The sequence below is a fragment of the Mizuhopecten yessoensis genome, unplaced genomic scaffold, assembly GCF_002113885.1.
Source record: "Mizuhopecten yessoensis strain PY_sf001 unplaced genomic scaffold, ASM211388v2 scaffold1029, whole genome shotgun sequence".
NCBI lineage: Eukaryota > Metazoa > Mollusca > Bivalvia > Pectinida > Pectinidae > Mizuhopecten > Mizuhopecten yessoensis.
In genome coordinates this window covers 464381-481419 of record NW_018403842.1, presented here as the reverse complement: position 1 = coordinate 481419, position 17039 = coordinate 464381, and the positions used below count along the sequence as shown (strand labels likewise).

General features: G+C 35.9%; 1 protein-coding gene across 6 annotated transcripts in view; it reads left to right on the top strand.

Moving 5' to 3' along the window:
* The first annotated feature begins 757 nt into the window (after nt 1-757).
* LOC110456719 (RNA-binding protein Nova-1-like) overlaps nt 758-17039 on the top strand; it is a 60057-nt gene continuing 43775 nt past the window's right edge. For 2 of the 6 annotated variants that reach the window (XM_021507640.1, XM_021507633.1), the window contains exons 1-2: nt 758-921; nt 15183-15242. In XM_021507640.1, the coding sequence (XP_021363315.1) occupies nt 804-921; nt 15183-15242 (178 nt within the window). In that variant the 5' untranslated portion in view covers nt 758-803. Of the gene's footprint in view, nt 922-985; nt 1538-15182; nt 15243-17039 lie in introns of those variants that run through there. The other 4 variants (XM_021507675.1, XM_021507648.1, XM_021507658.1 and 1 more) reach the window with 3 other exon arrangements.

Here is a 17039-nt window from a genome sequence, read left to right as displayed (position 1 = left end):
AATCCACAAGTACACAGATACACAGGAATACTGTACACGAGAGGTATAGAATCCACAAGTACAACTCATCCCACTGAATTCTAAATCAGTTATATATGATACCAATGTAGGTAATTGAAAATGTATCCTTTTTTATTTAGTACTCAACAATTTTTATTTACAGTGTACTTGTGGATAGTTGTGACAAATAAACTATGTTATTTATTTCACGGCAAATTTGCATGACATATGAGTTTCAGAATACTATTTTGAAATAAATAGTAATATTAAAGCGAAACTTATTCAAGTTTACAGAAATGCCAAAAAAATGACGAAATTCTAAAAATAAAAGATCTATCAAATTCCCGTTCTAGGAAAAGTTTCACAAGGAAAAACGTTTTTATGTTTTAAAATCACATGCTAACGAATCAGAATACTTTTATGTTCTATGCCATAATTAATGTATTTTCTAAATGATATATGATATAATTAACTTCGCCAGCTAAAATTGTCTAAAACATGTAAGCGCCTTGAGACACACTGTATCGTACACACGTGTGTATTTAAGAAAGGGGGCGTGTCTCGTTTGTTGACATGTGGTTTTGTCTCGGCACAAAACGCCGAAATAACGTTCATTATCCAATATTTCTAAATATCAAATAAATTTAGAATATTTTGGTTAGTTCTCATCACTTATTAAAACAAAGAAACGCATACAAATCCCTGATCGGAAATATTTTATCATGCCAGAATGTGTTTTGACAGATCTCGTGACGATACTAACGTTTAGTACGTTACCCCACGAGAACTGGGCGCAGTGGAAAATGGCGATGAACTACGACAACCTGAATGGAGGTGATATGGACACTTCTGACTCAAGGAAACGGCCATTGGACACAGAAGTAGAAAATGGGGTCCCTAAACGATCTAACCAGGGAGGAGGTTAGACCATATGCTCATTATTATATTTCTTTCAGCGATTTTTCTGCAACCACTGTGGCTTATTTCCATTCAATATGGCGGCCTGTCAAACTCGAGCCGGGCCAATGTTTAGCAAGGGTAGATTTTTTTTGGAATTTCAATGCCGTTTATGTTTTAGGATAGCAATTTGTGATGTGCTTGTAGTTTGTGCACTTTTCTAATACATGATTTGAATTTCAGTTGGTTTCTATGGAATTAGTGTATTTGTTTTGCTCATTGAACACATGACGATACAGAAGAACGAAATTGATTCCGAGTGGAGGCATGCATGTTGTAACATGTGCCAACTCAAGGTATTATACGTACAATCCGGGCTCCCGGTGAACACACAAATAGGTCTTCAGTTTGACTAGAGACCAGAATAGGTCTGAACAGCTCTGGTGAAACAGGCAACCGAACAGCGGGCCGGAACCCACAGAAGGAGAGAACGAACGGAGGACATTTTGGTTTTAGCAGACAACATTTCGTTACATCCCTGAAATGACCTTACTCGACCTGTCTGGACCGAGCGGTCTAAATAGGGTTGAAGAACATATGACAGATTCTCAAGAGTATATGAATTTTAACGTCTGGAGAGGTATAATTTAACTTAACCATTTTCACTATTTTGCGTATCATCACTTGCCAACCACTGTTATTTGGGCTACAAAGTTTCTCCGCATGGCTGTCGGCGGAGTGCAGCATATTGAATGAGCCAGTACACGTGTCAGACAGTTTCATTCGGGAGAAACGATCTCTTTAAAAGTTAATAACATATATGGTTATTTCTTGAATGTATGAATCTTGTAATTAATTTTCATCATAGCCATGAGGATGGAATATTGGATGGTGTATTTTGCGTTTTAGACTTAGCCTGCTGGCACATGTGTGTGTCAGTGTGTGTACTTGGATACTGTACTAGCCAAGGGTATACAGCTGTGCCCATGTTTGGCAGTTGGAGTATGTGTGGAATATTTCTGGAATGTTATCAATTTATTGGAGATATTTCTGTATTGTTTTGATCTGATAATTGATATGCTTTCATGTATAGATGTTTACTTTTTTTATGTGGTATACATCATTGAGAAAATGCAGTGAAAAGTGTGGAGGATAATTATCACAGGTAGGCATGTTGGAGCTCAACACATATGACCTCTACTCCAGCACACTGGGGCTAATGCACAGCTGATGGTTCCCTGTGTAGATGATGTTATTAACATAACAGGAGGGTTGGTATTATCATGTTAAATGACTCTGAAGGATTCTGAGGGTTTCACTTACGGTAACATTGATACACAGGTAAGATAGATGCATCTTTGCTTGTAGCTCAGCCTCCGATATACTACGTCTTGGTACATTTGATGAAGTTATATATGGTGTATGATAATAACAACAGTCCTGTTAGCTTCGCAGAATAATTAATAAGTTAAAGATGTCTGTAAATTTTGTACCTGTAATCAGTTGGCATACATTCAAAGAAGGAAGAGATTATGGGGGGTGGGGGGTCAAAACAGTGATGATTATTTCAGTAAATATACATGTATATAAGCATATATGCATGCTTGGTCGATACTTGGAAAATATCTAAGCAAATTGTATGATTGATTGTGATAATATTATAAATCTGTTCGAGTGTGTTTATTCTGAGGTAAGCTGAAGTACTTCTTAATTTAACTCTTGCAAGTTGGACAGTGTTTGATGTTTTTGGAGATACAACTTTTGTAAAGAGTTCTTATGAAATTTGCACTAATCACAGTAAAAATAATCTCTTTTTTATATCGATAGACAGGGAATGAGGAAAAGTACAGTAGCTATGGGAGAACATAGATCAGCATCAGTAAATATATTGATTATGAGCACAAGATCTATAATTTTCTTCCAATTAAGACCATGATCAAATAATTGATTACATACCCAGGAGAGTCTTATTAATTCAAGTATTTCAGATCATGTGATCTCGGACATTGTATCATTGCCAAGGAATTACCTGTTATACACAATCTTAAAAATACATGTGTGCTAAATCATACACACTTGTAACACAATATACACACATGGTAATGCACATGGAATACAAGATACACAAATGTGATACAACAAACATATGCAATACAATACACCTGTTATATAACATTCACACATACAACTTAACCTGTGAAACATTAAACACACCTGTAATACAACATCCACACATATGAAACATTTTTTTACATACATGTGTAATACACACCTGTGAACAACAAACAAATCTGTGATACAACATACACACATGTGACAACATACACACATGTGACACAACATACACATGTGACACAACATACACATATGACACAACATACACACATCATATTACACAATATGCACACCTATGACTGAACATTCACATTTTTATACAACATACACACAGGACACAACATACACACATCAAGTTACACAACATGCACACATGTAATACACCATACACACCTGTGATTCAACATACACACATGTGATACAACATACACACATGTGACACAACATACACACATGTGACACAACATACACAAATGTGACACAACATGCACACCTGTGACACAACATACACACATGTAATACACATACACACCTGTGATACTCACTGATACAACATACACACATGTGACACAACATACACACATGTGACACAGCATACACAAATGTGACACAACATACACACCTGTGATTCTCACTGATACCACTTACACACATGTAATACAACATACATATGTGACACAACATACACACCTGTGATACTCACTGATACCACTTACACACATGTAACACAACTTACACACATGTAATACAACATACATATGTGACACAACATACACACCTGTGATACTCACTGATACCACTTACACACATGTAACACAACTTACACACATGTAATACAACATACATATGTTACACAACATATACACCTGTAAGACAACATTCATACATTCTATATATATATATATATATATACAAGTTAACATGATACAACATTCACACATATGTGATTCAATATACACATATGATTCATCTTACACATGTGGTACAGCATACACAAGTATATGCTGTAAAACAACTTGTCGTCATTATCCAATTATGTGACCACAAGTGTAATTCATAAGTCACAGGTTTTTTTTGTCTGTCGGGCCACAATATCGTTTCCAGACATTGTCTTGGAATCCGAAATACTAAGCTTTCTGAAAATGTAGAAGTTCATTTGGGGTTAAAAGATTTCTAAAGTCAAGGTCAAGATCACTGTTTCTAAAAATAGCATGGGGAGGTGTGTGTGTGATGGGGGAGGGGGGTGTTCCTATCTCGGAATCCAAAAGACTGATCTTTTTGAAATGAAAATGCACTGTGATATGTTAATGTGCAATAAGGAAAAGGCTTTTAAGGTCAAGGCCATGGTTTCTGTTGCTAAAAAAATAAGATTGTTTATCTGTCGGGGCTCTAGTTTCCTTACAGCATAATTGCAATATCATAACAACAGTTGTTTTTATTGTAACTTAAGCAGCAGTTGTCTTTGCCTCACAGATTATTAGGGATGTTGAATCAACAGTCATCATTTTCCAACTAGCAACAGTGTCATTTATGAATGACAGCAACAGTTGTCAATATCTATGTTCAATGTACCACAGCAGCAGTTGTCATTAACTACACATCAATACCATAGCAACCATTGTCATCAAGGTGCTATACATTTAGTACTAATATAGCAACATTTGTCATTAACTTGCTATATGTAAACCATTAACATAGCAACAAATGTCTTAACTTTATACAATACTATAGCAACCTTTGCCATCCAGCTATACATTTTGTAATATTAATAACAGTGGTCATTATCTAACTTCATATAAAACATTACCATAGCAACAGTTGTCATTAGCTACACAGCATTGCCTAAGCAACCATTGTCATCCAGCTTTAAATTTAGTAATATTAGTAACAGTTGTCATTATCTCACTTCATATAGATATAACCTTACCATAGCAACAGTTGTCATTAACTAGTTTTATATAAATATATATGTGATATTACCATAGAAACAGTTGTCATTAATTAACTTCATATATATGTTACCTTACCATAGCAACAGTTGTCATTAACTAGTTATATATATATATGTAATATTACCATAGCAACAGTTGTCATTAACTAGTTTTATATATATATATTTGTAATATTACTATAGAAACAGTTGTCATTATCTAGTTTTATATATATATATATGTGTGTAACATTACCATAGCAACAGTTGTCGTCATCCTGCCATAAGAAATGCTTCTATAACACAGTTGTCATTATCTACAGAGCTACACATAGCAACAATATGGTTGTCATATGTACAATGTGTTACATACATTCTAACCAAATGCAACAGAGATGTTTTTTTAACATAAATGACAATAATTTGAGCTCACTTTATTTTTCTGTACAAGTATATCTTTATCTATAGTTGGTAGGTGTATGTAGATACACAGTTGTGGTATTTACTAAGGTAGATACAGGGTTGAGCACCACCAGGGCCTTCTGTATGTATCTGGTAGACAATGGGGTGCAGCCAGGGGTGAAATTGTACCAGGAAGGTGATGGGACAGGAGTAATGTTGGTACAACACGCCACCACATTACATGTACCGCATTTACCCCATAAATACCCCCAGGGACTTGACAGTATTCAAAAGGGGTTGTTTAATATAGAATACAATAAACAAATACACAAGAACTATACACTTGGCACTTGTGTTATTGGGAGGGTTTTGCACACCATATTTATTCTATAAACACATTGATGGACTTCATTTTGAAAGAAGGATGGTTTAATAGGTTAGAAAATTAAAATTAAAAGGGAAAAAAAGTTTTTTAAACAAGTACTACAAGTCGCATATCCGTTCAGTAGCAATTTGGACTGCATGAACTTTATTAGTTCTAGACTTCAGAAATCGAATGAAGCATTAACGTACATACACAATTTACATAAATTGACTACAGTGTAGTTGCCTCGGAAAACAACATTGTTGTGTTGCCCCTATTGACTGTCATACAAATTGGGTTAAAAAGTGTAGGTAGCCAATATAGGCAGGTATGCAAAACTTTAATTAACACGTTATATTCAAAAGGATTTTAAAATATCGAGACTATATTATAGACTTTAAACAGTGTTTGTTTAAAAAAACAACAAAGTAGGACGGAGAACTAGGACAAGATGGAAACATTAATAATTTTTTGTCACCTTATTGACTAGAGTGTCTTGTATATTTGTGTATGTATAATAGGGCTGCAACGATAAATCATGTTGCAATATATCGCGATATTATGAATACAGTACAATACTCGATAGGTTTTGAGAGGTTAGTCTTCTTATATTATATCGGTTCCAACACGGCGAGTGACAGCTCCAGCTTGGTAGGCGCATCGAAAGGCGTGAATATATAGTGTGACACTTTAAAGTCATACCCATTTTCGACCAAGTCTCATTACCAGTTGTAATACTGCTGTTAAAAATTTGCAACATATCTTTCCTCTTTGCTCATTCTACTGTTACTATAGATATGTATTGTGATACATTTGTATCCGGATGTCCAATGTATCATTTTAATGAATCGTTGCAGTAGCCCTTATACAGCACTATATGAATACCGATCGCGAGGCTCAGTGGCCTTAGTTCACAGAGAATTGGTAAAGGTTCCTCAGATAAAGTACCAAAGCAAATTGCTGCAATAAAGGGTGTTGTTTTGTTGGGAAATAGGATGGGCCGCTGTTTACAGTACATCATTTCATCTTTATTGGAGTGCAGACATGTCGGTACATATGCACTTCTGTTCGCCCCAAATATCTGCTAAGCGTACATATTAAAAAACATTGGTTTTCCTTTTATAGAATGACATGTACATAAACAGGAGCCATGCATATTTTTTCGTGTATTTCTGTACAAATTATGTAATGAGAAGTGGAACAAAATGAATACAGAATATAATGCTGGTACCGACATATTTACCACCACAGCGAGTGCCCTTCTCTTTTCCTCTGTCAGAACATAATTATTTTCATGTATCGGCACAGGTTCTTTTCATACCTGATATCATGGTAATCACCTAGGGTTACGTGTGAACAGTGGGCAAATCCAAACGCTTTCTTGGATTCTGGCTGTCACTCTTTGGCTATAGCAGGGTTTGACACTAATGATAGCCCAGGGCTAGTGAATATTGTGCTTGGGCTACCATCCATCCCATCCCGGCCCCCTCCCGCACCCAACCCTGCCACAAAGCACCCAACCCTGCCTGTGGCTACCTGGCTACCGCATTCTATGGTTCATAAATCTACTAGCCTCATGGGCTAGTTCCTAACCAAGTCAGTGTCTAACCCTGCTATATTTGCAGTTTGGAGGTACTGAATAATTATGTTTTGAAGAAGAAAAGTAACTAGATGTTGATAATATATGAAAGGTATTAAGTTTTAGTTTTGGCTTTGAACTAATATCTCGCTGTGTACAATATAGGTGGGAATGGGGATTAGTAATCTTTTATCAATACATTGATCCAGCCATTGTGAGCTATACTTGGGCAGTGTAAATATTTCTGGTTAAAATTAAATGTATGTTGAATATTTTATAATGCTGTTCCAAAGTTCTCAGGTCGGACAGGGACTGGATACAGGTTAATTGCTTGGTCCATCTGCTAATTTTTTGGCGACCATCTATGATTAACTCATTCAGCCCTGGAGGCACAAATGAACTCATCCAATTTTATTGTTGGAATAGTTCATTATAAAATTTTAGGGACGAATTAGTTAATGTTAATTTCTGTGTACTATGGAAAGTAACATCAACCAGCTAAGTGCCTGGTCAGGTGACTGGTCCTGGCAAGGATTGACCCCCACTGGATCCGTTCCATCCGTTTACTAATGCATATTTTTGTTATTTTTTTTGGCCTCATCCAGTACAAAAGATAAAATATATTGACTGTTTATAATATAACAGTGAGAAGAACCTGAACACAGAGCTCTCGTTTAATAAGAAAGCTGTATTTATTATTTCGGGATTATATCAGGCGTGTTCACAATAACACATCAGCTACTACAGGGTATATTTGATGCATGGTCATGTTCACGATGTGTTCTAAGATCTAATCTGTTTCTGCAGAAGAAATTTGCATACCCAGTTCAGGCCTATGATGGATGTATGTAAACACAGTGAGGTTTTCTTTCTCATTTTTATGACAACCTGTATGGACAACTGCACATAAAAGCGTCCGATCCATATTTTGCTGTTTTGGCGTTGCATGCTGTGTGATCCCCTTGTCAGAATGCCTTCATCAAGCTCCAGGTTTATTATATATATAATGCTGCTTTTGGAGAATAATCTTCTCTGTGTCATGGCAACAGTAATAAGATGGGGCTTGAGTGCATGCCATCCCGACAGGTGTTATACCGCAACTATTACCCCCAACTCCGTCAACACAAAGTCGTCCTGAGCTGTCTCGGGCAATTTTTACCACCACCTTCGCTCTCACCGGTCCAACTGCAGTTGAAGTGGTGATTTCAATTGGATTTGAAGCTACACTATTTCATTTCCATGCAATATAGTGAGGGAGGTCGTTAATTGGGTCACTCAGATGTACAGTATAACACCTACAACAGTTTTCAGTTCAGCTTTTTTTATGCTCAACAGGATTATTCCGTTTTAATATGGTTGTAAATTAGGAAAACAAAAATACAAATCTATTTTCAGACTTCTCTTTGAGATTTGACACAAGTTTACTCACAACACCAGAAATAAAATCTATACCTACAAAGCGCATTGTGGGGTTGAAGTGTTTCCAAACCTAGACACTGACTGGTTAAACTTGGCAGATCTTAGTGGGAATACTAGTCTACAGATTGATCTGTTGTTTGGGGTGTCATGTCTTTGGAACTGTTAATTAAGGTCATGAGTGTTGTCCATCGGAGTCGAGGTCACTCTCAAGCCACTTTGTAGCGTCACACTGTGGGCATTATAAAGGGACAACTTATCACACTTAAACTGACAACAGGATCATCGGGGGTGTCTGTGGAGACTCAAAAGATATACCAGATCAGACAAAATAGCGGAGAAAAGATGATATTCCATGTGTTACATAGGGACCAAGAAATATCAATTTTGGTCGTTTCTCTGTGCTCAATAATTAACAGGGCTCAGAAAGTCTTACGAAGTCACAAGGTTATATAGATGGCCCTGACATGGAACCCGCATTCTGTAGAATTTGGGATTTTCGGAGGATGATCCGTGAAAGGATGGCCATTATAGTGTAAAGGCAATCCAGTTTGTTGACAGGTTAGGACAGGGGGTCACGGTATAGATGTCATTGTTATGTGATAGATGGATATATATAGGAGTAACTTGTCAAAGAACGGAACCAAGGCCTGCCTAACAAGCTAACTCTTTGCCCTGTATTTATTAATGTATTCCTCAGGTATGCCAATATGCAACACCCAACATTGATTGATTTTACTTCCTTGTCTTGAAATAGAAGCCACCACAGAGCTTGGGAGTGTGTTCTGATGTTAGTCGAAAAAACCTGCTTTTAGGTTTCAAGTTGAAAAATGAATGAAACTATGACAGCAATAGACCGTTGTTACTCTGAAATTGAAATTTTTCATTACCATGAGATTCTTATATTCAATCTTCATTCTTCGAAATCCCAGCAACGCTTGGGTGCTAGTGCATACTGACATAACAGTTTAAACTCTTGAGTTTAGAATTGATATCCATCAGATATATTTAATACCAGATAATATCCATAACAATCACCTGTAAATTCTTGCTTCAGTCTATACATTTACGCTTAAAACTTGAGTTTAGGGTAAGAATTTGTTACAGAAAAGTTAGAAATTTCCAGAATTTGAGTCAGTTGTGCAAATTTGTTTTGGTTGATAATGGAGTAGTATAGTGGAAAGAATTGACTGTATACAAGATGTATCATATTTAGTGGCAGAAGACAGTAGGTGTGATGGATGCTGATGAGGAAAACCTCATCAATGATGTCTACTTTTAGTAAGAGAGAGGCAGTTATTGATTACATATGTATATATGTATTGTGATTGGCAAGTATCCTGCTGCATTCTGATAATTAGACATTGATTCAGGGCAGCTGTTAAACAAGTTTACCTGTCTAAACCGTACCCTGTGTAATTGGAACAGTGGATATGTTACAGAGTATAAATTGTTAATTACCTGTCTAAACCGTACCCTGTGTAATTGGAACAGTGGATATGTTACAGGGTATAAATTGTTAATTACCTGTCTAAACCGTACTCAGTGTAATTGGAACTATAGATATGATACAGTATTAATATTCATTGTATTACCTGTCTAAACCGTACCCTGTGAAATTGTAACAGTAGATCTATGTTAGTCTTATTCACATTTTGGGTCCATCAGAAATTCAAATGTATCATGAATTTATAATTATTCAATGAACAAAAGTATTTGATATACAGGACGAAAATCGGAAAAATGTGTTTTGTTGGTATAGACAGGTGTTACCTTTCGGTCGGTTTAGACAGGTGCTGCTGTGTATTGAGGTTACAAAACACACCTGTCACTAGCCGATGTGTTCCCTATACACCAGCTGATGTGTTCTCTATAAGCTGTAACAGTTTGAAAAGAAAACGAGACAAATTACTACATGCATGTGGTTGACGAAACAATCTGATATATTATTGTTGGTCGTACACTTGTAGGTATATAGTGTAGGTCTGCCTGATCAAAGTCCTAAAGACGAGCCTTACCTGTGGTGTCAGGTGAGGTCACACAGAATACATAGCCTTAATGACATTACCGACTGACTAGATGCAAGAGCCACCCTAACCCTTGGGCACATCACAAACCAAACTGGCTGACCTTGACCAAGGTCATATATATACAAGTGTATAGCGGCGACTGCCTGTACAATCCACAGGGTTTCACTGACAACTAGATGTCTTTGTTTCGGGATGGAGTGTACTACAGACACACATGTAGTGTTAACTTTGTATAGTTATTACTTAATAAGTCTTTGTTGTACAGCACCTGTGTATAGGTAAGGCTGATCCGGGATGTTTGAAGGGTGCCCACCTCCTGGGGGGGGGAAAAAGTACCTTTTCCTCCAAAAAAATCTTAAAGTGATTTTGTTTTACATGCAATATAAAACAATTTGGCCATTTATAGTAGGGGTTGTTGAAATCTGCCAGTGGTCATTCAGGTTATTCTGGCTTTATCAAATAGTGCATTGTACGCGCTTACAGAGGCGTGCGTACCAGTACATACGGAGTGTATAACATCTGTATTGTATACTAGTATATTACCTGAGGTAGCCACCCGTCTACTCTACACTGACACAACATCTTCACCCATGCACTTACTTTAATAATCACCTGCTATCACAAACATTTTGCCTGCAGACCATCTTCTTCCATGTCACGTTTGCCCATCTTTGATCTATGAACATATTTTATGTTTTGTTGAGGTGTTACAGTTCATCTCAGAAACTATATGTTTGTATAGTTAGTTTTGCTTTAAAACGTACATTATGGAAAAAAAGTAGATATTGTCTTAATTTGTTAAAGAATGAATTATGATTTGTGCTGATCAGTAGATTGAGTTTTTTCTCATATACGATCTACCTTGTGATACACTATTGGGTTGTATACTTCAGAATTAACTCAATTGAATCTAATATCTGTTCGTTCCATCGTCACTTGTTTGATTTCTTCATTACTGGGTCAGTGCTCGCTGTCCGTATGCTTCACTAATTAGGGGGCAGCTTAATACCATATTGTTTTTAAGCATTTGCTAATTACTATGTTGTAAAATAGGATATACAAAGATGTTAGTACTGATAGGTGGTTCTATCGATACAATCAAACCTGATGAGGCGTAAAATACCATGTTGTGGACACTGATAGGTTGATCTTGACAATAAAATGCTAAATGTAAGAAAAATTCTCAAGTAATGAAAAATTATTTCGAAAAAATGTAAATGTTCAGAAGAACAATATCTATACTTTTGGGGGTAGTTACTGTTACTGATATCACCGATTAGGAAAAATCAGAAACAGGAATTACTGTAACAGGAGTTTATACGGACAGTTTAAATTTGATTATTGTCCCCAGTCCATGATACAGGTAGACAACAAAACAGTGGACTGGATTTGTACAAGTTCTTAAACTGAGACTCTGCAATTCTCATTTACCAAGACAATGAACATGGTGTCAAGACCCACCCAATCATATTTCTGCAAATTAATGAACATGCAAATACAGTAAATAATGACCCACATTTACCCCAAGTGTTATTGCAAACATCCTATATTGCATGTCGCCGTCAGATCAGCTTTTTGATGGGTTTATCACAAAGTATTTTGTCCCTGTGACTTTCAGACTGTAATTATTTTTTGTACAAATCTTTTTTCATCTGCTGGCTGATGGCCAGTAGCCTGCTTTGTTCGGGATAATGGCACATTGTCTACCGTTGGTTATCACTGTGTTTCAAAAGCTTCTTCGGCATGATGCATCACTGGTTTGCATCGGGCAGTTGATGGGATTCTCCGCACATTCCTATTTTGTATTACAACCCTATATGAAAGTTAAGCACACGTGTATGTACGGAACTAGCACTTCCCTTTCGGAGCGTGTCACAAACAAGTCTTAATTTTTGAAAAAGATTTGGTTTCAAAGCCATTTACAAAAAAGCTTTTTCATATTCCCTGACTGAAAGCGAATCTGATCATTTTGAATCCCACATCGGTTGCAGTGAACATTTTGATTGTCAAGAAACATCTCAGCTACCATTTTTCACTCGAATTTGTCATTTATTGAAATTTATATGTCCTATAGGTTTGTGACTTTTCACATAGTTTCTCTTCTACAGTACTGGTTCTTCATAATTGGATATGACACACTCTTTCACATGTGGAGTTGGTTCCATTCATTGGATTGAATCAGGATGCCAAGTCGCCAGTATAAATGGAATGGGTTTTTTCCATACACATGGGCACCAAACATTACTTGGTTCAATGAAATATACTGTCGCAGTTTGTACTGAACCGGGTTTGGCTGATCTCATTAATAAGTCACAATGGGACATCTGTGCTGTCATCAAAATAATGGCAAATAAAATTGTGAACAGAGAGCACTGTCTACCACAAAGAAAATTAACCAATAGTCTAGTGTAGTTACTAAATTTCCTACAGATTGTGAACAGGAAACTATATATTTTGACTGTATGGCGATTTTTGTTGTACTGCGTTTACTTGTTGGATGTTTGAATGTGAACTGGGTCTGTTTGTTTTCTCTTCTACATTTGTGTTTTTCAGATGTAGTGTAGTTGAAATTGGATTTGTTGATAATTTTATTAGGTGGTAATTGTCCCCTCCTGCTATGATAGGGGAAGGCGACACTTTCAGGGACAGGGGCTCTTTGACAGGTCAAATACATTATCTGTATGTGAATTACGGAGTCAGCAAGGAGTAACAGTTTCTAGTTGAATGAAAGCAAGCGATGATGTGTCTAACTTCAGATTTGCCCCAGGTCTGCTGTCTGAGGCAGACTCGTAATTTGTTAAGGGATGGAAGGATGAACAACCAAATAATTTGGAAAAGAATGAAAGAGAATCATGCAAGGAGTAACATTTAGAAAAGGGTCATATATACCTAAAAGGCAATTTGTAGTCATTTTGAGAAAATTTGTTTTCATTTCCACTCTGTTTTGCCAAGAATTTCGGTATTTTGGTGAACTTGAGAAATTGTCCTTGTAAGTGGAAGCATTGTTAATGTTTCCCAGCAGGGACCAAAGTCACCCAAGTCATGATCCAATCACTTATTGGTATCAATACATGATTATTTGTTCATTTTGTTTTTTGTTTTTTAATATTTTATTTATCGTCCATTGTTCACATCTTCCTCATGAACCTGTCCATTTGCTTTCTTCCTTACTGATCATGAGTTGATTTTCCTCTTCATTTTAATTTTTGTAGCCATGGGTGCACAGACAATACATGTACATACAGCCCCAAGGTTTTTCTGGTATTTTGAGGGAAGATTTAAAAAATTTAACCCAATTCCCAATGAGATTCAGACAGTTTCTGTACAATTTGATAAAGAAAATGTTCAAAATCTAAAATCTGAAGAGATTTTTTTTTAAATTTTCTAATTTTAACTTGAATATTTCATAATAAGAAGGGTGTGAGAAAACTTTTTATTCTATAAGAATATATAAGTGAAAATTGGATTTTAGTGCTTCAATATGCTGTCAAATTTTCTGAACATGAATATAACTAACTACCCAAATTATCAGGAAAATCTTCACTGTATAGTCGGTAAACTTGGGATATGGTATGAGGGTTCTTGGCATGGTGAACTTGGCCAAAGCATCAATATTCTAATTGCTCATTTTAAATTTATTGTTTGTTTTGTCATATTTTATTGGTTGGTAATTATTCAAAAGTCAGTTAGCTAGAAATATTGAATTTCATCAATTTTTCATGTCAAATTTTTAATTGCATCCGTTATCATTGCTGCTGGTCATGTCAAAACAGTACTGTTAAAACAAACATTTAAATGTGTCATCAATATTAAGTAGAAATCAAAATTGTCTCCAATTCTGAAGAAATTTATCTTAAATGTAGCAGCGAGAATCTACAAGATTACTGTAAAAGCACTAATTGTAATGTTATTATAGTTTTCTCTGCAATAATTGAGGTACTGTTGTTGTAGTTTAATTTCATGAAGGAAATATTGAGATAAAAACATGAAAATGTAAAAAAGATAAGTAAAAAAAAAGATATTTAAAAAAACAAATCTACTCAAAAAACATGAAATCCACAAAGAAATAATTCAACCGAAGTAGGTATGCTATATTCTATAACTGTTTGCAGGAAAAAAAATAAAATAAAATCCTGTTTGGTACTTCAGTGGCATTTAAGATTTCACTAATGAAAATACTTCAACAGTAATGTATAGTGGATTCTTGTAGATCTTGTGTCAGGATTTGATTAAGAATTGTTTCTGATATGCAAATAAAATAAGTTTTTCGAGGGTTACTTAAAAAAATAAAGATATATTTTTCCAAATGAACATGTTGAATCGCGTATGATAGAAATATTGACTGTTTTGACCTGACCAGCACATTTCTTCATCACGACACATCCTCATGGTGTTTTTCATGCCCTTGCTTTCCTGCATCATCACCACATCATTATCCCTGTTTTGTAGGCACGCCCGAACAGCTCCAGCACATGATGACGGACGACTCCAATGGCGACGCGACTCTCGGTATTTATCCGTTTCATCTTCTTATCTCATCACTACTTGTATGTATTTGGTGATTTTCCTACTTCCTGAAATATCAAATAAAACAAAACATTCTCTACTAAATGTTATCGAGTAATAGCATTCTTTAACTGCTTTGGAATTTTTTTATACAATGCAAAATTGCTTTTCTCTTACTCCGGTATAATTTTAAGGACCACCATTCAGTTAGAGGTCTAAAAGCCAGTCCTGAACCCTAGCTTGATACTCCCAGACTTTTCATGGGACTCAGAATTTCTGGAAAAACTGAAGTTTAAATTGCTAGTACCCATAGATTTAAAAAAAATATGGTGAAAATGACTCATAAGAATGAAATAAAAATATTTGCCGTCATTGAACTTAATCAAAAGCAAATCCTTCTTCCCTTGTTTCCCATTTAAAACAGAATTGTGAATCAGCCTTTTAGCAAGTATACAAAACACCCCATTTATTTACTTTTAACTTTTAACTTTCTGATTGATATGGTATTTATGAGAGGGTAGACAGTGATAGTTTATAGGAAATGGATAGACGTGGAATGGATAGACGTGGAATTCAGGTATGTAATATTTAATTGTCGAGGTACAAGCCCACGTGTAGATTCAGGATAATTTCTTATAAGTTGGCATATATTTTCATATGGATTTTTTTTACTAGTCCTGGCTAGTGACATTGACCGAGCATTTTAATGTTATTTTAATGTCTGTTTTATTGTACCAACTAGGAAGATTTTGCAAAAAGAATAAAAATCTTATCAAAAGTAGGAAAATCACTTGTATTTGTCAGCACTTTCGTCACTCAAAAATCCCTGCAATCGTACAATGCTCCAATCTGGGTTTTTTTCACTTTTTTTCATCTTTCCATCATCATACAGTATCATTGCATCTGTGACATTGGTGACAGTTATTTCTAAATTCATCAACAAAGAACTGATCACCTTCAGGTCCGAACTGTTTACGTGACAGAACTGATCACCTTCAGGTCGGAACTGTTTACGTGACAGAACTGATCTTCTGTCAGTTTTGGACCGAGGTTTATGATGATGTCATTAGGCCAGACCAATTTAAAATCACAAAAATTGCAGCATGACTGGAGCATATGGGAGTTGTTTGAGCGACGAGGACCGTTTGGTCACTGATTTTTGTGCTTTTGTCAGACTTGTGTATCTAATTATACCTGGAGTTTTTAGATTTAGACATTTTTGTGCAGTGCTCAGCATTAACATACATTTATGTTGCTAAAATGAATATTGTGTGTTCAAGAAATAAATTATGCATGCATGTACTGTGTATATATGTAATATACAGGTTGGAATATGGAGATGTGTCTTATATTATTGTTAATGTAAGGAGAGAATGCAATTTGTTTTCTAAAACAATCGCTTTACTACAGAGTTTCAATAATTCTCATTCTGTCTAAAGTGAAAAGTAATATAACACGTTTTGTAATTAGTAAGTTATTATGTTCGAGGTTTTGAAATTAAAGATTTATTCATACACTCTGAAATGTGAACAGAATCTTAAGTGACAAAGTTCAGGGACAGTAAAGGACATTCCTGTATTAAGGTGGTGACACCATTTTAGGTGCTAGTGTTAGCATGGTACCAGAGTGTGTAGGACTTAGATATTCAATTTCACCTGTGTTACAGTGACTGTCGGCGGTCAACACCTGTGTTACAGTGACTGTCGGCGGTCAACACCTGTGTTACAGTGACTGTCGGCGGTCAACACCTGTGTTACAGTGACTGTCGGCGGTCAACACCTGTGTTACAGTGACTGTCGG